The sequence below is a fragment of the Elgaria multicarinata genome, chromosome 13 (assembly GCF_023053635.1).
Source record: "Elgaria multicarinata webbii isolate HBS135686 ecotype San Diego chromosome 13, rElgMul1.1.pri, whole genome shotgun sequence".
NCBI lineage: Eukaryota > Metazoa > Chordata > Lepidosauria > Squamata > Anguidae > Elgaria > Elgaria multicarinata.
The window spans coordinates 23,464,251-23,491,119 of NC_086183.1; the positions used below are offsets into that span (position 1 = coordinate 23,464,251).

Genomic DNA, 26,869 nt, shown 5'->3' on the forward strand with positions numbered 1-26,869 from the left:
ATGTGTGTGTATAAACACACATCATATAATACACACTCTGGGGAGTATATGGGCCAATTAATTATTATTATTAGCATTTATTATTATCATCTATTATTTTTATTATTTCTTTCTCATGGCAGTTTTTCTAGACGGACATGATGGGCTTTGCCAAGTCATGCTGTCTTTTACAGATTCAGTAATTTCCTGACAATTGAGCATGTTTAAACTATGACTGCTTTTTGGATGTTGGCATGGATGTATTTTGGTAGGCCCAGTTTCTGAAGGTTTTCTGTATATATATTTTTATGTGATACCGGTGACTGATGTGACTAACGGAGTAATTATGACCTTTCCTGTTGCCATAGTTCTTTGACTTCCATGGCCATGGTGTATACTTTTCTCTCTTTTCCTCTTCCTTTCCAACAACATTTTTGTCATTCAGTATTGCTATGTCGATGAGGTACGTGTGTGTTTCTTTTTTTGTCTATGACCGTTATATCTGGTCGGTTGCATATATACCACCCCATAGCCAAAGCTTTCTGGATGGTTTACATATATATGTGCAGTGTGTGTGTGTGCAAGCAATATATACACAAACTCATAGAGGTATTCCCCCCCTTTCTGGAAGTCATAGCCCAGCCTGGGGGGAGAGTTAACTTCAATAAATGGAAGTTTGAGTATTTGGGGGTGTGACTGCAGTGCTCTGCGGCTTCTGCTGCTCAACTGTACTTTAGTACAAAGAAGGAAAATATTGTAGAAGTCTTGGGCTTAGTTGACTCCTTTATGGAGATGTGAAGGGTTAGAAAATAATACTTTACAAGGAGAAAAATAGCCCGGGGGATTTTTTAAAAAGCATTTCCTGCACCCGAAGGATCTTCAGAGGCATCTATTCGCATGTAGATATTTAGGTTACAGAGTAAAAAAAAAACTATAACTCCCAGCATTCCCCAGGCAGACATGCTAGAGAATCTTGGGAGACGTAGGGCTTTTTTCTGTCTGAACAAGCATACAGTTGCATCCTTCAATGTTAAAAAACTTAAATAAATACAAATTTCATACAAAATAAGATGTGAATTAGAAAACACACACACATGAACTTCTATCATTGCTGCTACCTTTTGTGTTTTGTAGGAAGGCTGCCCAATCACAGCATGCTTTTTATGAGCAGCTTTGGAAGAGTAAAAACAAAACAACTGAAACCATCAATTCAGCCGTGTGTCACTCTACCCTTTTCCTATCTCTAGTATGCCCTCCAACGGAAGCGGAGAAATAGAGACCCGCTCTATTCCCGCCTTTTTGTCTGACTGGCATGCGCTGCAAACCAAGCGAAGACTTGCTCCAAGCCCCTCTGATTGACAAGGGCACTCAACCACTCCCATCACCGCTTCTATATGTCGGGAACGGGTAGCCGGGAGCGAATGCCACTCGGAGACCCCGCCCCACTTTTCTTAGGACTGACAAGCCGACGAGCCAATGACTTCCTCCCCGTCGAGACCATCCGGCTCTCCCATTGGCTGCTGTGGGCGGGGGGTTCCGAGCCGGAGCGGCTCTTCCCTCATATGGTGGTTCTTTAACAGCAGGTAGGTGGGGAGGTGGTTCTGGGTGCCCCGTAGGGGGGTGGGGGAGGGGATTGACCTCCCGGGCGGCCGTGAGGGGAGGCGGCAGGGAAGGAGGCCGCGTGAGGTAACTTTTACCTCAGGGAGCTGTGAGGAGGGGGCGGCGACGGGCCTTCGGGCTTGTGGGTCGAGGGAGGGACTGCCTGTCCGCCCGGCCGGCCTTAACGGGCTTCTTCCCTGGGCAGAGGATGGTACCCATTTGCCCTTCATCCAAGAGCATCCCTTCCAGTTCCTCCTCACCTTTCAGTGCCCGCGTTTACACAGACATGGGTGCTTTAGGGGTAGAGAAACGCGCCTATTTAAAGGGCTCGCCTTAGGGTTGCCAAGTCGCCAGGGGACAAAGAGGGAGGAGGAGAAAAAGAAAAGCCCGGCCTGCCTCCTGCGTCTTTAACCGAGGTTTGATCTGCAGAAAGGAGCCAGGTGAAGCTTTAAATAGCTTAACGTTCTGCTCATTTCTGCACATCAAATTGACTGCTGAGTCAAAACTTGGCAACCCTAGCTTTTTCAATTTTTTAAAAAATGTATTTAAATGTTAATATATGGCCTTCCTTTCTGCAAGGCTATTTGCATTGTCTTATGTATTTACACCTACATCCAGCCTTTCTTTCGAGGAGATTCAAGGCAACATACAGGGTTCTTCACGCATGCAGTTTCATCCTCACAACAACCCTGCGAGGTTGGTCAGGCTGAGAGATAGCGACTGGCCCAAGGTCATCCCAGTGAGCTTTGTGGCTAAGTGGAGATTTGGGGATATATCTCCCCCATCCTAGTCCAACGCTAAACACGCGTGTGGCCACGTGTTCACACATAATATGCACAAACACACAAAACGGCACACACTCCTCTTATATGTTGTAGACCTTGTGTTTTTATTTTCATTAGGAATTGAGCTCCTACTTACGGCATTTAATTGTAAATGTCCCATGAAAATATCAGTTATAGACAAAAAATGCTGTAGTTGTATGCATGCATATTTGGGAGTGAACCCTGAATAAACGTGTAAGAGGATTGGGGTGTGTGGCTTCAATCTTATGAATGCAAACTTGGGGGTAACTCCCATGGCACACAGTTGGACTTCTCAGGAAGTGTATGGGGATGGAATTGTGCTGTAAGGATGCAACACCATCACACTTGACAACTGAGATTTCCTGCTGAGTAAACATGCAATAAGATTTTGCTGCTTGGCTGAAATTCTAGGCATACTTATTTGGAAATACGCCCCGTGGAAGTCAGTGGGATCTGCTTATAAGTAGATGTGCATACGATTGGACTGTACAAAGCGTTTTTGAGATGCAGTTTATGTCATAGATGATTTTTTTTTTAGTGTGGAATACAACATAGAAGAGATGAGACCCACTTTTAAATGAACAGAATATTTTTTGCAGCTGTTGGTTATATTACTGAATACGTTGATACCCTGTTCTTTCTTGAAGGAGCTTGGAACAGCTTACCTATTTGGGTTTTTTTTATTTGGGGGTGAGGGTGGAGGTGTTGGACAATTCCCCATCTTATAATGAGACACATTTGTCTGGTTTCCTGGCCATTTCCCAGTGAGTCCACTTATTGGGCCAGTTTTGGTTTGAATTGCACCATGTGCCTTCAGACAATAATCTGGGCTATTTACAGATGTTTACACTGCAGTCTGATTTAAGCAACAACAAAATTGATTTAAGGCTCAAATGTAAAAACACCCTTAGACCTGAACCAAATCTAGAGCATTAAAAACCATTATGGGGATAGAAATACTAGTTACATTTTAGGACTACGGTAAGGATTTCTGAGATAATGTATACAAAGTGATTTGTGAATACAGTAGAACTATATAAATGTTAAGTATTACTGTTCCAGTTCAGCCACACAATTCATACTTTACACATTTAAAGAAAAAATCTATCCAGGAGGCTCTCTTCTAAAGAAATTAATGTGAAATCTGCATATGGTAATTGTACATGGGGTTTGTCACTGGCACAGTTCAAACATAATACCAACCATGTTTGACCATGGTTTAGTGCCCTGTGAATGAGCCTGCTTGAGTCTTCTTCCCTCCTCCAGTGCATACCAGAGAAAAAGACAACAGCAAATTCATTAGTTTAAGTTACAGTTTACTGGAACAAACAAACAAACAAACTGCAATTTCTGATCCTGGATTGTTTAACTGCTGTTCTCAGTTTGCACATGAGAACAAGCTGTGGTTAGTTTAACCCTGGAAGTGGATGCTTTCAGTCGCCTCCTCTGGTGTGTGGAGGAGGAGGAAGAGAAGGGAGTGGGTAAAGCTCAGTTATGGTTTAGCATATCCTTCCCCAAATGTTTTGAACTACAACTCTCATAGGTGGGGATGATGGGGTTTGTAGTGAAACATCTGGAGAACACCCAGGCTGAGAAAGGCTGGTTTAGCATTACGTCTGAACAGGGCCACTATGTAAATGAAGCATTGGCCATTTTCTCTCTCGTTTCTTTTCAGGTTTATTCTCCCTACCACCACGACCCCCCGCCCACACACACACATTTACCAAGCCTTCTCCTCTCCACCCCAATATTTTAATCTTTAAAATGTGGATAATTTGTTCTGTTCGCATAATTGGAGCTTGACGAATTTGGGATATTTTTCCTCTAAATTCTAAGTGGCAGTTGTTGCCATAAGGCTTCCAGATAATTGAAGACCATGTCAGTGCAATCTTGTACGTATCTACTCAGGAGCGTCCCTTTGAGTTCAGTGGGGCTTACTCTCAGGTAAGTTGGTATAGGATTGCAACCTATATAGAGGAAATACCTACTGGAAGAATTTCTCTGCCCTTATTTCTCATAATATCCCTGCCTATGACCTTCACTTCTCAGTTTTGCCAACCTCAGCTGCCTTAAATCCTCTTGCTCCCTGAAATGGGCATGCTCTTTGTCCCTTGTTTCTTTCTCTTCCTGGAAAAACGTCCATTCCTTCAAACCCCTCCCTTTTGGTGTGACCTTTGCCGTATCCTCTTAATCCTTATCCCTAACTGTAAGCTTAAGAACTTGTAGCTGCATTTGCTCACACTCATCTGTTAATATCCTTGTCTTCCTTTTCTCTCCCTCTGTTGTTTTCTCCATTATTAAATTTAGATTGTAAACTCCTTGGGGACAGGGGCCTGTTTTTTTTCTCTTTATTGATATCTAAAATGCCAAGTACATTGATGTGGCAATGTAAATTAATAATGAGTTTCTTCGAAGCATCAAGTTATATAGAGCAGCTGGTTAGCCATAATAATCAAGGAGCTTCTGTGCTACTGCCTTTCAGGTATTTGAGGAATGCTATCATGTACTTCCTCAGTCCTCTCTTGTACAGGCTAAACAGACCTAGTTCCTTCAATCTTTCCTCATATGACTTGTTTTCCATACTTCTGACCATTTTTGTTGCCATCCTCTGAATCCATTTCAGTGTATCTACATCTTTCTTAAAAGTACAGCACTCAAAACTGGATATAGTACTCCAAATAAAGTCTGACTAGTCTGGAATAAAGAGGAACTATTCTTGTGAATGGGGAACTAATTCTGTTAATGCAATCTAAAATCACATTGACCTTTTTTGCAGCCTATAGAAAGTTTTTTTTTAAATTTTGTATTTCAAGTTGGTCTTAAAGGTGAGTTGGGGGGTGCTAAATGGGTTGAAGACTTCTGGCGCCGTGATTAGAGTCAGAATTCTAATCTCTGAAGTTGACTGGGCCTGTCACACACTCTCAGCATAACCTTCCTCACACAGTTGTTGTAAGGCTAAAAGGGGGAAATTCCCATGTTAGTTGCCTGTACCTCTTGGAAGAAGGATGGGATACAAATATTTAGCCACTATTCGTACCATCTGCATCATATTTTTACGCATCTGGGCATCCAAGATTTTTCTAGTATTGATCCATATCTTTTCCTGTTTTAATGAGAGAGATCATGCAAGTTAGTTGACATTTAATGTGTGTGTATGTAGTCCTACTTTCCTGTAACTGGGTGTATATACAAGCCCAAAGGCTGGTTTACTGGATTAAACACTGATTTTTGTAAACTGAGCTTCCTTCCCACAGGAGAAGCAGTATTTGATTGCATTTTCTTGTGAGCTGGTGACCTGCCCTGTATGGAATCTTCTACATATGGTATAAGTGGAAAGATGTAGCTATTGTGGCTGCTCTGAGTTCAGATTCCTGGGTTTGGAGGCTGCGTAATCTACACCCTCTGTGTGAATGACATATGGAGGTGGGTCAAGCATCACCCATGAAGCATTCCCTACATGGAGACCGGGAACCCTGAAAGTCATCGCATTTAAATTTCCTTCCCTTGTATCTAAGTCGCTGGTGCTTGGACTCCTGTAGGCCTGACCTTGGGTGCATATACATCCACCAACGAAACACTTTGGTTTTCCTTGATAACAATGAGGCGTGATAGACCACAAGAGCGGGCAGCCAGCTGGCCAGCGGAGCACATAAAGGTGCTCCTTGCCCTGTGGACCGAGGCAGCAGTTACTCATGATCTTAGCTCCCATGGGAGGAACCGTGCAGTCTATGATGGCATTTCTCAGCGCCTTGCGGAAATGGGCATTTACCGAACCGGGGACCAGTGCCGAGAGAAAATGAAAGGTCTGAAAGTGGCTTACCGCAAAGCTAAAGAAAATAACTCGGTGGGACGGCCACCTATCAAGTGTCCATTCTATGACGAGATTGACCAGATAATGACACAATATATAAACTGCAGGCCAGGCTTTCCCTCGGAGGTTGGTGAGGGGCCCAGTGTCACTGCAGACAGACAGGAAGGCCTCTCCATCTCTGAGCCCTGGGGGACCCAGTCTGGCATCTCTGAGCGTTGGGGATCCCAGGCCTCTGGGCACTGGTTGTCACAGACTGCTGCTTCTGAAAGCCAAGGGACTGATGAATTCAGCTACGCCCAGGCAGAGTCCCAGGATGCCTTTGGTGAGATCCAAGTCATCCCAGTTCAGGTGAAGGAAGAGGAATCTGAAGACGAAATATCACCTGAGCTGGGTAAGCGTCCTTGTTCATTTTGCTTGGGTTTTTGTCAACAGAGGTCTTGCTGAAGGATACCTCAGGTGGGGCTGGCATCCTTTGTAGAATATGCCTTGTCCGTTCTTTTGATTTTGAAGTATTTCCTTATTTTGAGTATTTTATTGGGCCTTTAGCTTCCAATGCCTTTGACCTGCATTTCCTTATATCCTTGGTACTCCATATATATCTCAAGCACTGGCTCTTCTCCAGCTCTGCTGAGAAGGCAATCTAGATGCCTCACAAGATCTGCTGTCTTTGTCCCCCTTCATCACAATCTCTGTGCCTATCATAAAATCCTTCTTTGCTGCCTCAGTTAAGCAACCCAAACATAAACCTCAGTCTTGCACAGATCGGACACGTGTCCTGGAGGAATGTCCTCCGTGCAAGCGGTGTCAGTGATACCACCTGGGGTCAGTGAGTAGCCACATCTCTCTCCACATCTTGATGCTCACTTGACCTAAGACCTTCATTGCTTTGGGCTGTGGGATCCTCCTCTATAGATAACACACAGTTTATTTTAAAATATTTTTAGGCCACCTTTAAGGGTAAAAACCCTGTCAAGGAGGCTTATGCTGGGGCATGAGGGTAGACTTCAGGCTTCTGGGATCTACTTTGTTATTTTACTAGAACTCCAAAGTCCAAACAATGCCAGGTGCAAAATGGGCCTGTTGGGCAGAGAGTAGGAATACTCTTAGAGCAAAGGAACAGGAATGCCTCTCAGCATATGCTCACCTAGGAAATTATTTTTAGCACCAGAACTGAACTTGCAGTCTTGTCACACAATACTTCACTCCTGGTTTTCCCCCTGCCTGCCCACCATAAGCTTTCTTGGATTCAACAGCTTAATTCAGGTATTCCCCAAAACAACCTTTTTGTTGTTGCTAGTGTTAAACGGGAAATAAAACTGTCCAATCCACTGCAAGTCACCTAGAGATCAATCAGTTAATTCCAATCTAGCCTCCCCTAGCTTACATAATAAAATTCAATACAACAATAACCTTCAAAAAGTAATTTAGAAAGCCAATGATTATAATAAAATAACCATCCAGCCCAGAAAATAATAGTACCTAATATATATTTGCAGCTGAAGACCATCAACAGTTCAATAAAATGCAATTCAAGAAAAAGTAAGAGGAAACAAATGGGTCTTGAGGGCTTTTCTAAAAGCCTAGTAATAAAGGGATCTGACTGACCCCAGAAGGCAATGAATTCCAAAGGTGTGGGGCCACTGCAGAAAAGGCCCTCCGTGATACCCACCATGCTAACGTCCCTTAAAGGTAGGCAACTAAGGGCCTACCTATATAAAGATTAATATAGTGAAGGTGGTCCTTGAAATAACTTGGACCCAAACCATTTATCCAGGAGTGGGCAAGTTGTGGCCCTCCAGATGTTTTGGCCTACAACTCCCATGATCCTTCATCGTTGGCTATGATGGTTAGGGCTGATGGAGGTTGCAGGCCAAAACATCTGAAGGGCCACAAGTTGCTCATCCATAGTAGGCTCTAAAGGTTAAAACCAAGTACTTTAAATTGAACTAAGAAACACACTGGCAAGTATAGGTGTTACATGAATTGACCGTCTAGCCCCCACTAATACTTGGCCAGTTACATTCTGCACCACATGTTTGAGTGATACTTTCTGTATAAAGTGTTATGCTTTCTGCCTATGGCCCTACAAATGGATTCCCACAACAAACAAACTCTTTTGATATCAGGCTTCTAAAAGCGAATTCAGACATTCAGGATAAAAATATATATGGCGAGTCCTCATAGAGCTGTAGCTCTTTAGCATGCAGATCAGAAGCACTGTGTGTTTGAATGCACTCCCAGATCAAAAATCTCATCACCGTTTCCTGAAGTGCTAGCTTTCCATATGCAGGGAATCCTTATTTTAGATGGGCACATGCACATGCTGCTCTGTCACTGCATTCTGAAGTAATTTTATCCTGTGGGGATTGAGCCATTTGTTTTTTCTAAAGTTTGAATTGGCTCTCAATCATAAGAACATGAGAAGAGCCATGCTGGATCAGACAAAAGGACTGTCTAGTCCAGCTTTCTGTTCACACAGCAGCCAACCAGTTACCTTGGGAAGCCCACATGTAGGATGAGTATAATAGCAATCTCTCACTCATGTTCCCCAGCAACTACTGTATCGCTCCTGTCCACGTATTGACACTCTAAAGAACGTGAAAAGGTTAGTGAGGCAGGACATCCTTTTGTGGAAGCCACACTGATTCTTTTTCAGCAGGATTCTATATGCTTGATATTTTTCCTTTGTCACCGAGGTTTTTCCCTATTTGAAAATATATGGGGGGGTATGCACGCTGTTGGGTTTCTCTGGCTATTCACGGTGTGTTGTTGCTTTCATTATAGATGTGGCTTCACCTATAGTGATGGATACCCAACCTGCACCAAGACATCTCATCTCTATGCTTGACCAACGTCCCCACCTTCGAACCCGTAAGCAAAAAGCTCAGGGGGATGGGCAGTCAGGCTACCAAAGAGGTGCTGGCCAGAAATGTAACCGTTCACATCAGCTGGAGCTGCAGCGAATGCAGAGACAGGTTGTCAGCCAAGCAGAAGAGAAACAAAGTTTAGCTGACTTCATCCAACATGACAAGGAGATGCGCCGTGAAGATAGGGAGTTCCAGGCCCAGCTTTTTGAGAAGTTGTTTCAGAAACAAACTGAGCTTGTCCAGGTGCTGACTCAGCGACCACCTGCCAGTCCTACCTCCACAGCCTGTACCAATGCTCTGCAGACCTTGCAGGTGCCCACAAAGAATGGAGCAGGTACAGCTGCAGGTCCTGGATCACAGCTACAGGCTTTGCTAGAGCAGATAATGCAAGCTGAAGTTTCAGGGAAGGGCCTAACCAGACTCGCAGTGAAGGAAGCCCTTGGAGGAGCAGTGAAGGTGCCCCCTGAAGTGCAGTACTGGACTGCTGAAGAGATACTGAGGTGGCTTCTGTCTCAGCAGTCTCCCGGAGACCAATGTCAAGAGGTGCTGACAGGCCAGAGGCCACCTCTTGTTCCTGGGCATGTGGGAGCAACCAGAAAGGGTGAGCATCCAGAGGCACAGCTCTCTCTTTTGAATCCATTGTGCGATTCCTACCAGAGTTCTGGACTGCGTGGTAAAGGCCAACTTCATAGCAAGGCCCAACAACTCCGTAGCAGCCACTGTGCTAAAGCGCTGGAGACAGACATAGACTTAGAGGCGCAGCGTCAGTCTTTCAGGCAGTTCCACTACCAGGAAGCCCAGGGACCCCAGGAGGTTTACAGGTGCCTGTGGCACCTATCCCATCAATGGCTGAGGCCAGAGGTCCGTACCAAAGAGCAGATCATGGAGCTGCTGGTTGTTGAGCAGTTTTTAAGTATCCTCCCTGAGGAGATCCAGACCTTGGTACGTGAATGTCAGCCAGAAAATGGCAAGGAGGCTGTGGCCCTGGCAGAGAGGTTCCAGCTTCACTTTGAGTCCAAGAGGCAACGGGACCAGGTAAGATCATGCTGAGAGTTATTTTTGAATTTTGCTTGGGGAAGGCCGGGGAAGGCAACGGCAAACCACCCCGCTACAAGGCCTGCCAAGAAAACGTCAGCGAAAGCTGGCGTCTCTCCAAGAGTCAGTAATGACTCAGTGCTTGCATGAGAGGTTCCTTTCCTTCCTTGGGGTTGGGAAGGGATGATATGAAACCTCACACATCTTTCTGCTTGGCCAATGGAGTCTAGTGGGAATCTTAGAAATCTAATTTATTTTCAGTGAAAGATTCTGGCCTTCCGTTTAAAGAAGGGAGGGGACAGAAACTCTGGGCCAAGGTGGGCAACAGGCAGCTCTCCAGGGCACAGAAACCTGCCTTCTGATTCATGGAAGCCACACCTGCAACTGCCTTTGGTGAACACTGCATGGCCACCCAAACTTTTTCTTGACAGATCTGATGACTTGAACTTGCTTTTAAAGCAACAACAACTGAAGTTCTCATGAGTACAAAACATCTGATTCTGAGCAAACACATTCATGTGAGTAGAATATATTCAATCTTGTTAAAAAGATTCAGAATACAGTAGGATTCAATCTTTTAATCACATTTAGAACGAAGAGGTTTCCTCAGCAGGGCTCAAAACTTCAGACCCCTGGCAACAGACAGAAAGCTCAATCTGTTGTATTTGTCCATGGTCACAAATAACAGGGGACAACTCCTGCATCCTTGGTGGAACTGAAGGGCCTGTTAACTTGAGCAATGCATAGTGAATGCAGGTGTGGCATTCTTATTGTTCCAGACACGGATGACATCTGATGACATCGTTGCAGATTCCCCTCAAGAAGAATTGGATGAGGATCGGAGACAGCCTTGCATTAAAGACAGTCAAGAGAACTCTCGGAGGGCTGGCTTACTCGGTAAGGATTTGCTTATTAATTGCTTTAAGGCTTTGATTTGATAGCTTAGACCTCTTCCCTGTTCTTTCTACGTTCATGAGATTACTAGCTGTAGTCGTTATTTGAAAACCGCAGCTATAATTCTAGTGAATTTCTACTTCTTTCCTTTCCCTGTCCTGTTTTCATTTGCATTCCATAAATTCTCTAAATTGAATTATAGTATATAACCATTTTCTCCTTTATATACTTCTGTTGTGAGATACTGCCCCATACTGCCTTCTCATGAGCAAGCAAGTCTAGTAAATTCTGAATTTAAATATGGTTGGTTTGGCAAGTTATTATTATTTTTTTTAGGATAAGAGAAGTGGTTTTATGTGGAACCTTAGACCCAGCCAAATTGCCTTCTTCACACTGAGGTGATTGGAGTTTGTGTAGGCTAGATCAAAATGTACTTAATCTGATTCAGCACCTCACTTGTAAGGACACTTTAAATGGTAATTCCAATATAAATGACTGAGTTGGATGGAAGCAAAAGGCCAATTAGTCTAAAACCATCCATATAATAATTGGAGGTCAGGCGAACTGCAGACAGGAGCCAGTAAACAAAATAGCTTGAGAGGGAGGCAAAATATGCCCAGGGTTACTAGCCAATCTGTTCTTTGGGAGAAGGGACCCTGACTGACCCTAAAAGGAGCAGTTAGTCAGGCCCTTAAGATTAATGGCATTAAAAGGGATTAAACAGATTCATGGAAGATAAGGCTACCAGTGGCTATTAGTTATCATATGCAGGATACCTCAGTATCAGAAGTGGTGTGCCTCTGTACCTCAGAATCAGAAGTGGCGTGCCTCTGTACCTCAGTTGCCGGAGAATATGAACAGAAGGAAGCTACTGTACTCATGTCCCACAGGCAACTGGTTCACCACTGTGTGAACAGAATGCTGGACTAGATGGGCTCTTGGTCTTAATCAGCATGGCTCACCTTATGTTCTTAATTAAAACCATCTGCCAAATCATCCTAAAGGAAATATTGTGCTGAGGATTTGTATCCTCAGAAACCTGGAAGCTTGATCCTCCAGAGCTGAGTGGAGTCCTTCTACATCTGTGGGCCTGGAACCCAAGTTCCCCACTTCTGATTCCCAGCCTAGGGCCTTAACCACAAGCCCATCTGTTATTTTTCTATCTTGGCAGGTCTCTCAAGATAAACTTATTCTCCATCTTCAGGTACAGATGTGCACCTTCGGCTGAGGAAGAGACCAAAGTCAGGTCCAAGGGAACGAATTGCTCCCAAACAGGATGGAGAACATGGAGATGCAGCAGCAAAGCAAAGGAAGATGGATAATAGCTTAGAGAAGCAAGAGACGACTGAGGCTGGGGAGAAGGCAAAGCAAAAACCAACCCCTGTGCCAGGAAAGCAAGCTGGGAAAACAAAAGGGCGGGGAAGATCTGTTCCAGGGTGTGAGGTTGTTGTGGTTGGGGAGAACCAGGTTGAGGGGGAAGCCAAAATAGAAGGCAGTGGCAGAGTTTCAGAAGCTGTGAATGGGGTACACTCTTCCAGTACATTGTGTGAGCAGAAAGCATCAGCTGGCCTTGGGCCATCTCGATTGGTTTTTGACAAGGATGTCAATTTGTCCAGCCCCCAACGTGGGAATGATGGTCACATGTCTCCTGAGGTAGATGGACCTTCACTCAGTGACAGCATTGACATTTTACTGGATTCTCCCTGGAGTGGAAATGGCAGTGGTGACACAACTCACAATGGGCCATCTGGTTCCAGGATGCTACCACCCTGTGCCAGCTGCACCATGTTGAAAGCTGAGCTGGATACTGTACGTGCGGAGCTCAGACTCACTCAAGGTAACTCTGTAGGCATGAGTGGGGAGTGCCTGCTTCACCGGGAGAACCTTTTGGTCCTTCTCTGCCTTGTTTGCAAGCAAGCACCCATGGACTATGTCCTCACGTGATGCACAATAGCCCTCTTTTGAATTGTTAATGCCTTGACGTCACTTATTTTACTTTTGTTTAGCATTGGACACAGGTGCACTGGTTACGTTACAGAACTGAAGTCCTATAGATTCTGCCCAGAATAATAATAGCTGGGCTATGCCTTATGTCCACCCAAAGGGATGCCACTGAAGCCAGCATCCCCCAGAGTAATTCCCTCTCTCATAACACCCAGCGGCCTTCACCATGTGAGCAACGTGGTGATGAGTGGCTTAGCAGATGCTTCTAGATGTTCTGGCAAAAAGGGAGCAATACTGATGGTGCCAGACTGTATAACCTGCCTTGAAAGGCAGAACGTAAATTTAATATAAATATAATATGTTTTATATAATATAAAATAAAAATAGCCCAGCTTGTAATCTAAACACAAACAAAGAATGTTATGAGGGAGTAGTGAGGATGAGATTGGGGAGTATTCATTGGTGGCAGCAAGCACAGATGAGGTCATTCTATCATGGCCAAGAAAAGGCTTTGCAAATATATGGGTTTTGAGCAGAGATCTGAAGGAAGGGAGACAGTCGGTGGGTAACACACACAGGTAGAGAATGGCATGATAGGAGGTACAAGGGAACATCTGAACAGATATCAGAACAGAGAAAGCTGGAATGATGAGAACGAAGATACAGTTTGGGATACACAGGTTTACACTCAAGTCTCTAGGATTTGAAAAGTTAATCCACAAAGTGAGCATTGTAATGAGAGGCGGGAAGAAGATTCCAGAACCTAACAAGAATTGTAAGCGACTCTCTGGCAATCACTGTGTTTGTTGACAGCCCCATAAACTACTTTTCTTTTCTGTCTTTTGTGATAATTTGTGCAGCTTCCACCTTGTATGGGCTGAGTGGTTCCTCTTTACAAGACTTATCAGACGCTCTTGGCACTGTTGTGCACATCCTCAACAACAGGAAGTCCCCATCAGCAACAAGTGCATCCCAGAATGTCACAGAAATCCCTAGTAGGCCAGTATGGCGAGAGAGAAACGTAAGTCTCCCCTCTTTACTACTCTCTATGTTTAAAAACAAAACTTATTTCCACATTATCTAGCTTTCACTTTTCCTTCTTCAAAACCAGGAATGTTATGTCTCTCCATACTGAAGGCTAGTAAAAGGAAAGAGCACAGCAGCAAAGATGTGGGAATAGTAGAAGGCCATCCCAAAACACATGGCTTTGTTATTTGAGCTGTATGGTTGGGCCTGCAGTTTCCCTGTCACTCCAGAGCAGATGCCTACATGAGGAGCTAATAGTGTGAAGAGTTCTTAATTTGAGCTGATAATGAGGGGGCCAAAGGTTCCCTTTTCTGTTGGTCTAGAAATCCATAATTCACACCCTCTCTGGAGTTTGGACTGCTCAAAGTGGATGGCTTCAGAGGCAATTTTTCTGGGAACAGGGCAAGCCAAAGTTCCATTCCTAATAAGATTCTTCAGTTTGCAGATGAGAAAGACTGGCTGTGTTCAGATGCCATGCCATACCAAACCATAGTTTAATGTGACATGAATGAGCCACAGCGAGCCTCGGGCTCATACATTCCCCCCTCTTTCTAGAGAAGCAACCTCAAAGAGGAGTTTGGAAGCTTTTGCTTAACCATGGTTTGTTCTTTCATCTGGATCAACAAACTCTATTAATGTTAATAACAAAAATGTGAAAAGACAACAGGTGACGAAGTCACAACATTGTCTATTTATTGTGTGCTTTGCCCTCCCAGTGTTTTGGAGAACATGTCTCCTTCAGAGGCTGCCTGCACTAGCTGAATCCTGCACTAACTCTAACCAATTGAACATTAAACTTTAGTAAAGCAGAAGCAAAAGTTTCTGAATGCTTCCTCCGAGCCATGCCAGAGGAAGAAAGTGGGGAAGAGTGCATGAGCCTAAGGTTTGCTACGCTTGTTCACAGACTTTCAAATGCAGCCAATGGGTAGGACTGTGAAGCATTAGTCAGATATAGAAGTGCGTTGAACATAAAGTAGTGTATGGAGTAGCTATTGAGGGGAAATGCAGGAGGTTGCCTGGGCAAACAGCCTCTCCTAGCCCCATTTTTGTATGTGTCTGAGCAGTGGAAAATTGCTCTCTCATGAACAAGTGCAATGCATCCAGGTACGTGGTTTTCACTTCTGTTGATTATGGCCAGTAGCTTCCCATTTTGCATGAACAAGGGTGAGTAACACTAAATTAGGTGGGATCTTTGTTCAAACTCATAGTTATAGCTTGGGAAACTTTTCACAGGTTGATTCTACCTTTTTTTCTTAACAGTGCTTTTTAAACACACACACACACACCAGAATATTTGGCCTTGGTTACTTATGGTGGATAGAAGAAAATTTGTAAACTTTTGAGGACTGACAGGGTCATTTGTTTCTAGAAAATCTTCAATCATTTTCAGTGTTGTCCCTGTGCTTAGTTTTCATTCCCTGAAAAGAATGTAATGTACATTAAACTTTTGCTCACCTACTAATAGCTTTTACCCTCTTCCTTAGCATTTCTGAAACGTCACATGGGCCGAATTTACCCCAGCACCAAGAAATTCAGCAGCAATATTGACACCATTAGGATGAGGACCTGAATTAAAAAGGGAAAAAGTGCCCTCAGCTCTTGGTTGTCTGAGACTTATAACTGACCTTGCTACATTCATTCCCCCACCCCCCACCTCCACCTCCTTCTCCTCCCTCATAGGACATCATGTAAGTTCCTCAGGCTGCAGCAAGCTCCAGAGCTGATGCTCTTTGGTTGCTGTAGTGCAGATGTTGATTGTCATTACTTTGTCTTTTTAATGTTACTCTAGGCTTTGTGTGTGTGTGTTTTTTTATACAGTAGTAGTTGTTTCTTCCCTTTCCTGCTTGGGTCTAAAACCTCTAAATAAAGCAACTGGGAATGACTTTGTGTACTGTCTGTGGACAATAAATAACATATGTGCTGAGCCAATTGGCACAAATACCGAAGGAATGTGGAGGCTCCTCCTTATTCAAGTCTTATGTCAAAATTCCTGTTTAAAAGGCCTGCAAAGGGAATCTTGGGATAGACAAAGGCCTTGGAATGGTCTAGTCTGCTTTTATGTAAGGTAAAGAAGGTCTTAAAGTTTTTGTTGAGTTGCAATATTTCTCATTATACTTTCACAGGTAAAATAATTAAAATCACCATGGATTGAATGACCACCAATCATTTAATGAGATCTGTTATTAATAACGTATCATCGGTACACAGTGATTGATAGCATAAGCAAAACAGGTCCTTATTCCAAGTGTCACCCAGTCTGAAGTTTAATGGTGTGGGAGTGGAGTGGAGGGGTAAAATAGCCAAGGGAAGCAAGAGATACATGGGAACAAGTGTAGTTACACATATTTATTATTTCATTTATGTCCCGCCTTTTTTCCTCCAAGGAACCCAAGGCGGCATACAGAATCTTCCTCCTCTCCACTTTATCCTCACAACAACAACCCTGTGAGGTAGGTTGGGCTGAGAGTCTGTGACTGGCCCAAAGTCACCCAGTGGGTTTCCATGGCTGAGTGGGGACTGGAACCAGGATCTCCCAACTCCCAGTCCAACAGTTTAGCCTTGTAGTTGGACAAAGAATTGTTGCAGTTCATACTCTGAGATGCTGAGGCTGGCTTCTAATGCTAACTTTTTCCAGAAACAAGGATTGATGCTAGGATTGATGCTATCAGTGCTCCAAGCATTTGTCTGTGATAGATGTAGCTGCCTTATGCCAAATTGGAATGTTGATCTTTCTTCTAGCTGATCCCTAGGGTATCAGATAAGGGCCTTACCCAGTCCTGCTACTTGAAATCTATAGAGCTGAGGTAGGGGTGGGAAGCAGCAAAGCCTACTATTGAGCTAAATCTCCTCTCCCAAAAAGTATGATTCCAGGACAGCTGGAGAAAAGTGGATTGGAGCACTTATTTGTTTATTTAACCAATTTGTTTATTTAACCAAAGAGCTTACAACAATTTGTAAACATATAGGCACCAGTTAATCAATTTAAAACAAATAAAATGACAATTCACCATGTGATTCCAGGGATCCATTTAAAACAAAAGTGCTGTACGTAACAGTGATTCATGTTCTCTTCACATAATTCATTTTAATATCTGCCAAAGGATCTGGGATTGCTAAATTCTTTGGCATATTGGGCTTCATCAGTGCCTATCATTTTCCGTGATAGTAGGGAAATGAATTACAGAAGCAAGAGTTCAATACTTCTGCATTTCCGAAGGAGAATATTTTGCCTTTCAGTGGATCTTGCAGGGCCTGACCAAGGTTGGGAGCCCCCCCCCACCACCACCACCATCGTTTTGGAAAGTAACAAGTCATATAGATTGAGGGTGAAAGCAGAAATAAAGATATGTTTGAGTTGACCCCTTCCATGCCTCCCTAATGGTAGATCAGCTTCCCTAAAAAACAGTTTACCAACCACTACTGATCTTCCCTTGTAACATACAGCCACATGTGAGTGTTGGTTGAGTGTGCACTCTGCAGAGCAGCAGTGAGGCTGGCCCAAACATCCCTGAACTACTTTCAGTGTGCATACTAAAAATAGCTTAGAATTCTCTATAACACACAGGTACCATAGCAGGCATAGAGGGGTTCTTTGGCAGGAATGTTAACAAAGGAAAGGTTCCTTCAAGGTAGAAAATATGAGCATCAGTGACTAACAGTGCAACCCCTTATATACGTTGACTCAGGAATGAGTGCAATGGGCCTTACTCCCAGGTGTATAGGAGTTCATGTGAGCCCATCCTGAGTGAAAGGCGCATTCCAGTTACACTTCAATTCATGGCTATCTACAAAATATCCTCATTGCTCAACAAAAGCATTCACATGTGTCAGAAAGTGGAAAAAACATCAGCCGGTAGGGTTGAATCAATAAGTTATAGCATTTCTATGTAGTAGTTTTTAATCTTTCAGAAATTTTAAATCAATGAATTTCTGCGGTTATTCACTGCTGTGTAATCATTTGAAAGTAGCAAAAAAAGACAGGAGGCTCCTCCGAATAGGTTTCTAGTAATCACCAGCAGCTCTACCACAAATGCGACGTGTAAAGTTCATACCAGTACTTAATCGTATATCTATATATGCCGAAATTATGTACTTTGTATTCATGCTTTCAACTAGGCCCAAGTATTGCCCACTTTCCCTACTGTGTACCTCTTGCTTGGACAACCAAACCACAAAAGCAGGCATGCCCATCAAATGCACCCAGAACTGATTCACGTTGGAGGGATTTGCAAGTCCTGCCCCTTCCAATGATTGGCATACTGCCAGGCCATTCCAACTTGCGACTGAACCTTCCAAGTCCCGCCCCTCCAGCTTTGATTTGGCAACCATGCTGATCTCTCTCCAGCGCTCCCACCCTATCATTGTGGGATTGTATTGTTCTGAAACTCGAGCATCTTAAGCAAGGTAGAGTGAAATGAGAGTTGCAAATATATATTACTTCCGGAAGTGGATGGGCTGAATGCAAAATGAAGAAGGTCCATGTTGCCTTGTCCTTTCTTTGTGTGCGTCACCTGCACCCATAGAGACTGCTAAGTTAAAATTCCTCAGCAGATTCAATTCTATCACCAGAGGCTTGGATCGGGATAAAGGATTTTGATCACACTGCATATGTTCATTGACCCACCTCAGCCTTCCCCAACCTGGTGTCCTCTAGATGCTTTGGACTACAACTCTCAGCAGCACCAGCCAGCATGACTAATGGATGGGGATTATGGGAGTTGTAATCCAGACCACGTGGAGGACATCAGGTTGGAGACTGCTGGCTTCCCAAGTGCCGGGATATTTGTGTTAGCAGCAGCAGCAGCAGCTGTTTCGAGAATCGCTCCTGTTAATGTTGTGATTGTCATTGCCAGTACCTTCTGCATTTAATGTCTTTCTGACCTCACTGTTTACAATTCTCCCCTCTACCATATATCCTGCACATATCCCTGAAACTCTGGGTAACATTTCATGCGTCTGATAAAAATGGGCTATTCATCCATGAAACGTGTTAAACCGCCCAGAGAGCCCTGGCTATGGGAGCGGTATATAAGTTTAATAAATAAATAAAATAAATATTAAGCCTTTAAGGCACCACAAGACTGTTGTTGCACGTCTACCCCAACCAGCACGCTCCATTGATAACCGGAAGCATCCTTACGGTGCCTGTGACCATAGAGATAGAAAATTATAGACTCTTTCACACACTTATTAAAGTCATTCTTGACACTTCAGCTCTAAAATTGAACGCGTTTTCCCCACAATGCAGTTCGCCCCAGCGATACCACGGCCAAAGGCGACCTTTCTGTGTCTTCCAAATCGCCTTTTTCCTGTCTGTCTATGCTCCATTCTTCTGGGGTGACCATATGAAAAGGAGGACAGGGCTCCTGTATCTTTAACAGTTGTATTGAAAAGGGAATCTCAGCAGGTGTCATTCATATATAAAGAACCTGATGAAGTTTCCTCTTCATCACCACAGTTAAAGCTCCAGGAGCCCTGCCCTCTTTTAAATCTGGTCACTCTAGTATAGCTCCTGCAGCTTTAACTGTGGTGATGAAGAGGGGATTTCACCAGGTTCTCCATATATACAAATGACACCTGGTGAAATTCCCTTTTCTATGCAACTGTTAAAGGTACAGGAGCCCTGTCCTCCTTTCCATATGGTCACCCTACATTTTACAGACAAGTCAATTTTTCTATATAAGTATAGCTCCACGTCCTCTTGCTGAGGCTCATGGGTACCAAACCACAAACTGTAGTCCTGATTGGCTCTTCCCCTTCCCCGGAAATGGCTCCTGAAGTTCCGGAGGCGGGCCCAGAGGGTTAGAACCAGGCCTTGGCTGGGTGCAGGTAGGCGCTGCTGCGAAGCGGAGCTGGTGGTTGGTACCCAAACAAAGGGAAGGGGGCGGTTGAGGCGTCTGTCCCCGTCCCCCCCCCCGCGGGAGAGCTAGTGGGTGGGTAGAAAGAAGAGGGCCGGCCGCTTCTTTTCCTTTTGAAACCAGCACCGACCTTTCTACCTTTTGTTGCTGGAGTGGGGAGGGCAGAATTCGAATTCAAATTCGAATCAAGGTGTTCTACACGGAGAGACGCTTAAATTGGTTCGAGTGTCGTCGCCCCACCCCCGAGTGTGAAGTTCTCGTCTTGCGAAGACCTCCATGGGCTCTCCTCGGGTGCATGTTGGATTAACAGAGAAAGAAAAATGGGAAAACAGAAAGAAAGCATGAAATGGTGCAGTTTTTCTGCTGCTGCTGCTGCTTTTTCACGCATCCATTTCTGGCCCAGTTTAGGGTCTTTAAAGGCTTCTCTGCGAAGGGCCCACGTTTTGGGGCCGCGATCCTAAAGACCCTTACTCGGCAGTAAGCGCCATTGAAGTCTGTGGGGCTTGGCTTCTGCGTAAATACGGATATAGGACCTCGTAGTAAACCGCGTTCAGACGTGGCGCGAAGAGGACAGGAAAGGCAGGCAGGCAGGCAACGTTTGTGTCGTATTCCCTGGGGGGGAAAGCACGGAAGGAAATGGCGCTCTTCCTTTTGTTGTTGTGCAGCATCAAGACGCACGTTAATCCGGAGTGCATTTAGTTAGGAATTATCCCTACTGGGAATAATAAATCCCGTTGGGATTTATTTTGGAGGGGAAGTCCTTAGAAATGGGGCTGTGGTATTTTAGAGACCGTGGCTTGAAACAGGGGTTATTGTTGCTGTGAGTTTTTGTCCACTTGAGTTCTGCTCAACTGTTTCTGTGTTTTGGTTTTTGGCTGGATGCTTTTAATTGTTTGGTTCTTGGCTCTTTGGGATTCATTTTGAAAGTTATTCTGCGCAAGCTTTAATAAAACTATCTCCTTTTAAGGATATACGATTTTATTAAAGTTTGTGCGGGATTAAAGGCAAGCATTTTTTTAAAAAAATACAGCTACAGATGCAATAAATGTAATCACAGATGATAATTATAATGTGATATACACTTATGTGAGAATAAGCCCCATTGAGTGTAGTAGGATTAAAGTCTATTTGTACTTTTGTAAAAAGGCATTAAAACTGACTGGCCTTAAGGCAGCCTTTTAAATAGATCCACAACTGTTACTATTATTTTATTTTATTACATTTATATCCTGATTCTCCCCCCCCCCCCTCCTGCAAGGAATCCAAGGCAGCTTACATGATTCTCCTCCTCTCCATTTTATTCACACAACAACCCTGTGAGGTAGGTTAGGCTGAGAATCAGTGACTGGCCCAAAATCACCCAGTGAGTTTCATGGCAGAGTGGGAATTAGAAACCAGGTCTCCCCACTCCTACTTCAACACTAACCACTACAGCACACTGACTGCAAAAAACCTAGCCTCCTGAGAGCTGGTGGAGATGGGGCACAGAGCTCCATCTCTCCTGTACCAGCCTGTGGCATTTCTATGTTGGGTTAAGGAGGGACAGAGTGCTTCATTCCTCCGCTGTCATGCTGCTCACTCACTGGCATGCAATTCCTAGCCTACGTCTCTACAGATGTTTTCACCCACAACGCCTATCATCCTTCAGGGCAGATTGTATGGGGGAAGGCGATCCTGCAGGTAACCTGGATCTTAACCATGTAGGGTTTTAAAGGTAGTAACCAACACTTTATACTTCGCCGGGAAACTAATTGGTAGCCAGTGCAGTGATTTTCAAGTGGGTGTAAAGCATTTTAAAGCATTCTCTTTCCTCATGTGTGTAAAGCTCTGTAACCAATTTCCCTTTTTCACATGAATCAAATTGGGCAGAGGTCTACATGACAGGGCTTGGCATGGGTTTGAAGAACTGCACAGGCCTCCCTCCCGGGCCTGATGCTACTCATGCTGCTGTGTCTTAACAGGTGATCTCTAACCACGCATAGCCGGAATATGAATGTCTGTACTTCAAGGCTTCCTCCTTTTCTTGTGTTTCCCCCTTCCCCCCTGCAGAGTTTTCTCGAAGGCAAGAAAACGCAGCACCTGCGAGGGGCTTCTGTTCCCCAAATATCCTAGCATAGTTGTAAGGTTAGCAAACAGCCTTGCCGCGAAGAATGGCCACCGAAAGGCACGCGCAGAGCCTGGAGGCCTCCTGCACTGACCCCGTGGAGGAGGGGGATCCAGGTAGCAGCATCGTAGCTCAGCTTCAGGGCTTGGATGGAGGCGAGCCCGAGGCAGCTGGAGAACATTCGCGGGCAGGAGCTGAACGTTCAGAGGTGCCGTCAAGGTCCACGGATCGGTGTGAAGCAGCGAGCTTGCCGGGCAAACAAGAAGAGGAGCCGAAGGCTGAGAACGCCTTGGTGCCCCCTCCGGTGGAGGTCGCTGTGCCGGTCCCAGTGCCGCCTTTAGGTGAAGGCAAAGGGGCCAAACGGATGATGGAGGATGATGGAGAAGCTGATGCTTTTAAAGAAATGCCCGACGTGTGCCAGGATGCTAGAGAGCCGGGAAGAGCTATGCTCCTGCCTGATCTCTTTGGGGAGGCTCAGCATGCCCACGGCAGCCTGGACGCCAGCCGAGCCGGCGGCTGTGCGAAGGTGGAGCAAGCTATCCCTTGCTTCTCCAACATGGGCACCGAAAATCAGCGCAAACGCTTCCGGGGCTTTGCGTACAAAGAGACTGAAGGGCCCCAGGTGGCTTACGAGCGACTGCAGGAACTGTTGTTTCAGTGGCTGAAGCCGGAGGCCCGCAGCAAGGAGGAGATAGTTGAGCAGCTGGTTCTCGAGCAGTTCCTGAACCTCCTCCCCGAGGACGTCCAGCGCTGGGTGCGGGAGCGGCACCCTGAAAATGGGGATGAGGCTGTAGCCCTGGCAGAAGACTACCAGTTTCTGCATCCCGAGCCTGGAAGACGCCTCTTCCCGGAGAGGGCGAAGCAGCGCGCTTCGGCCAGGAGTTGGCTCCGCTGAAGTCCCCAGAGCAAGCAGGCAGGACTGGTTATCGGTAAGTAGCAGGGAAGATGCATATTTGTTGTACTGCTAAATAGAAAAAAATCTGTGCTGGGGTGGGGGCATTAGCAATACTGTTGGACTGTCCCTGCCACTGTGGGCTTCGTACCGTGTCTGCAGCAATTTGATGCTAAGGGTGATTTCAGGCAGCTGCTTTGCTCCGTTGTGTGTGCTGAATTCTCTCTCCCGCTTCCCAGGATGGTAAAGAGGACCAGGCTATTCCGGGGTGTGAGAGGGGGACGATAGGGAATGTGCCCTCCTGGTGATGTTGGACTGCAACTCACTTCATACCTCACCGTAAACCCCATCCAATGGCCGAGGATTATGGAAGCTGGAGTCCGAAACATCTGGAGGACATCAGGTTGCTTACCCCGGGTTAGCGTATTGGACTAGAACAGGGGAGACACAGGTTTAGTTCCTATGCAGCCATGAAGCTAACTAGGTAACCTTAAGCCTGCCGCTAACGTTCATCCTTAGCTACTTCATAGGATGGTTGTGAGGATATTGTATGTTGCCCTGACCTTGGAGAAAGGGCAGCGCGTAAAATAATACAGGTCAAGCAGGCATTATAAAGAAGGCATTATAAAATGCTTTGTATTCGGGGTATGTGGGGTGGGATTGCTTACCACTACACAGGGTGAGGCTTTCTATCCCAGGTAGCATATTGCCAGTGCTTCTGTTATTATATTTTCAGTTCCATTTTGCACATAATATGGGCTTTCTTCCTCAAGCTTCTAAATCGGCCTTGCCCATGCTAGCTGGGAACGATGGGACTTGTTCAACACACCTGGAAGGCTGCTTTAAACGCCCGTGGCTATTTCTATCACTGGGGCACTTCTGGAATTCCATGTGAAACTATGAACGGCAAGTTTCCTTGGTTTATTTTTCCTGTTTCTGATGAGTCCTTGATTTTCCTTGCAGACTGAGAGATTCAAAGACCTAGTTATCTACAAAAATGAAGAGAAACCTAGAAGGGCAAGAAGAATCTGGGAATCAAAAACTACAGTACACTTATTGAGCATGAAAAGATGTCAACAAGGCTTTCCCTGCAGGATGGCTATTACCTGGAGGGAAACCTATATTTCACCGTGTGTTTGTGTGTGTGTGTGTGTGTGCATGGAGGAATGTTGTGTGAAGAATGACTGGCCAAAACATGCTGAGTCCTCACTGCATCCTACAGAATGTCTCCTGCACCAGCACCGCGGGAATAGGTTGGAGCAAGGACAAAAGCGAGTTCTGGAGGGAGCTTGATTTGTTTGTAAAATTGGGGTGGGGTTGAGAACACTGCGGAATGTATGTGTACATGCGCGTTCTGATTGGATGAGGAAGGGAAGGGTCTTGTGATGAAGGAAACCAATGATACATGCCAGTCTTGCTCAGGTGGGTGCGAGGCATCTCAGCCAGCTTTTTGTAATGCTCTACAATGGGTTATGTTTCTGGGTTCGTTCCCACCCAAATAATTTTGTACATCCACCTTGTCCTACATATCAGCATTTTTCATGACGGCCGAGATAACGGTCAGTTCTGCTTCCCCCACCCCCTTTCCTTGTATTCAGAGGGATGCCTTTTAGTTTACAGGGGATGGGTCTGCCCTTCCTTCGCTTTCTGGGAAAATTGGTGCATGTTGTGGGGTGGGGAACCCTGAAAAGTCACTTCTTTGCCACTCCGAAACAATTCCGATCATCAGTGACCAGCGACGAATGCTGGGATTCTGCCACATGCCTACCTCTCGGCTGCCTCCATCAACTCTTGCCACCTGAGGACTGCTTTGTATGCTTGGCAAATGCTTCCATGCGATTGCCTGTCTTACGGCACGCTGTTGCTGATGGGCTTCCGCTTGAGCCTGCGGGAAGTCCCCCTGCTCTTGCTTGCACGCCCTCTTGGAGATGCTGGTAAGGAGACTTGTCAGGCAGATCCACTCGGGCAGCCGGGGTTTTGGCCCCCACATGGTGCCTGGCCAAGCAGAAGCATTTTGAACAGCAACCGCACTGTGTCCGGCACAGACAGTTCTAATTTGTGAGCCAAAGCGACCATGATTTGGTCAGGCGGCTGGATGGTGAGTACCTTTAGATGCTTGAGACGGGGCTTTGGTTTAGCAGCCGAGTTGAGGGATGGGGTGGTAAGAGAAGGGTCTCAGTTTCTCCCTCCCCCTTCACACCCCAGGTTTATATTGCTGTATTAAACTCTCATTTGTGGAATCTTAAGGTTTTGAAACTCTTCAGTGTCCTGCCGTGTTGTAACTTGCGCTCCTGCCTTGTATGAGATGGCTGGATTTTTAGCTTTTGCTTCTGTTTGTGTAAAACTTTCAGTGTGTGTGTATATCCGTGGATGAGCACATGGAATAAAGGGTCTTTCTCCCACCAGGGTCTGGAGCTCCTGTGTCTTCTGTAGAGTTTCCATGTCTTGTCTCTTCCCATCAGCCTCACCATATTCTGAGTAGAAGGTGCTTGGGTGGCACTGTTTTGGCTAAATAAAGACTGGCACTCAACTCCCATTTTGTAAGTAAAGAATAGAATCATAGAATCATAGAATAGCAGAGTTGGAAGGGGCCTACAAGGCCATCGAGTCCAACCCCCTGCTCAATGCAGGAATCCACCCTAAAGCATCCCTGACAGATGGTTGTCCAGCTGCCTCTTGAAGGCCTCTAGTGTGGGAGAGCCCACAACCTCCCTAGGTAACTGATTCCACCGTCGCACTGCTCTAACAGTTAGGAAGTTTTTCCTGATGTCCAGCCGGAATCTGGCTTCCTTTAACTTGAGCCCGTTATTCCGTGTCCCGCACTCTGGGAGGATCGAGAAGAGATCCTGGCCCTCCTCTGTGTGACAACCTTTTAAGTATTTGAAGAGTGCTATCATGTCTCCCCTCAATCTTCTCTTCTCCAGGCTAAACATGTCCAGTTCTTTCAGTCTCTCTTCATAGGGCTTTGTTTCTAGACCTCTGATCATCCTGGTTGCCCTCTTCTGAACACGCTCCAGCTTGTCTGCGTCCTTCTTGAATTGAGGAGCCCAGAACTGGACACAATACTCTAGATGAGGCCTAACCAGGGCCGAATAGAGGCTGAATAGAGAATAGATCCAGCCCTGCTGGATCAGACCAAGGGTCCATCTAGTCCAGCACTCTATTCACACAGTCACCAACTGGCTGGCTGTGACAACCCCACCAGTAGCCTTTGAATATGATTGCACCTTTCTATTTGTGTTCTCCAGCAACTGGTATACATAGGCATATTGCCAATAATGACTAGTAGCCATTGATAGCTTTATACATGAATTTGTCTAATCCCCTTATAAAACCAACTAGTGGCCGTCACTACGAATTGTAGTAGTGAATTCCATAATTTAACTCCGTGCTGTGTGAAGAAGTACTTCATTTTATCTGTCCTGAATTTCCCACCAATCAGTTTCATGGGATGACCAGATGGTTGTAATATGTGAGCAGGAGAAAAATAAGGGAGAATGCTAGCCTATCCTCTGTGGATTTGTCAAATCCTTCTAAAAAGCCATCTTTGGGGTTCTGTAAGGTTGCTCTAGCACTCTCAGGTGTAGCGTTCATCCCTAGCTTCCACAAAGGGGAAAGAAAGGCACAGGAATGGGGGTGGAGAGCAATCATGTAAGATTAAGAACATAAGTGCCATTGTGGATCAGGCCAAGGGTCCATCTAGTCCAGCACTCTGTTCACACAGTGGCCAACCAGCCATCGGCCAGGGACCAACAAAGCAGGACATGGTGCAACAGCACCTTCCCACCCATGTTCCCCAGCAACTGGTTGCACACAGGCTCACTCCCTCGAATACCGGAGATAGCACAACCGTCAGGGCCAGTAGCCATTGATAGCCTTCTCCAGGAGTTTATCCAACCCCCTTTTAAAACCATCCAAATTGGTGGCCACCACTACATCTTGTGGTTGTGAATTCCATAATTTAACTATGTGCTGTGTGAAGAAGTTCTTCCTTTTATTTGTCCTGGATCTCCCACCAATCAGCTTCAAGGGATGACCCCACTGGGTCCTAGTA

At 45.3% G+C, this 26,869-nt stretch overlaps 2 protein-coding genes across 3 annotated transcripts; both read left to right on the top strand.

Annotated features, from left to right (window-relative positions):
• The first annotated feature begins 1,510 nt into the window (after positions 1 to 1,510).
• Positions 1,511 to 15,843, top strand: LOC134408133 (uncharacterized). Of its 2 annotated transcripts, XM_063140246.1 has the most exons (7): positions 1,511 to 1,562; positions 5,639 to 6,586; positions 8,980 to 10,097; positions 10,877 to 10,994; positions 12,196 to 12,828; positions 13,796 to 13,956; positions 15,446 to 15,843. In XM_063140246.1, the coding sequence occupies exons 2-7, from the start codon at positions 5,983 to 5,985 to the stop codon at positions 15,452 to 15,454; spliced, it is 2,643 nt and encodes an 880-aa protein (XP_062996316.1). In that variant the 5' UTR covers positions 1,511 to 1,562; positions 5,639 to 5,982; the 3' UTR covers positions 15,455 to 15,843. The 2 variants fall into 2 exon arrangements, with proteins under 2 accessions (XP_062996316.1, XP_062996317.1); XM_063140247.1 differs by lacking the exons at positions 13,796 to 13,956; positions 15,446 to 15,843 and having other exon boundaries at positions 12,163 to 12,248.
• A 3,891-nt stretch (positions 15,844 to 19,734) lies between these two features.
• Positions 19,735 to 25,217, top strand: LOC134408037 (SCAN domain-containing protein 1-like). Its single transcript, XM_063140101.1, has 3 exons — positions 19,735 to 19,790; positions 21,869 to 22,852; positions 23,779 to 25,217. The coding sequence occupies exon 2, from the start codon at positions 21,970 to 21,972 to the stop codon at positions 22,816 to 22,818; it is 849 nt and encodes a 282-aa protein (XP_062996171.1). The 5' UTR covers positions 19,735 to 19,790; positions 21,869 to 21,969; the 3' UTR covers positions 22,819 to 22,852; positions 23,779 to 25,217.
• Positions 25,218 to 26,869: the final 1,652 nt, after the last annotated feature.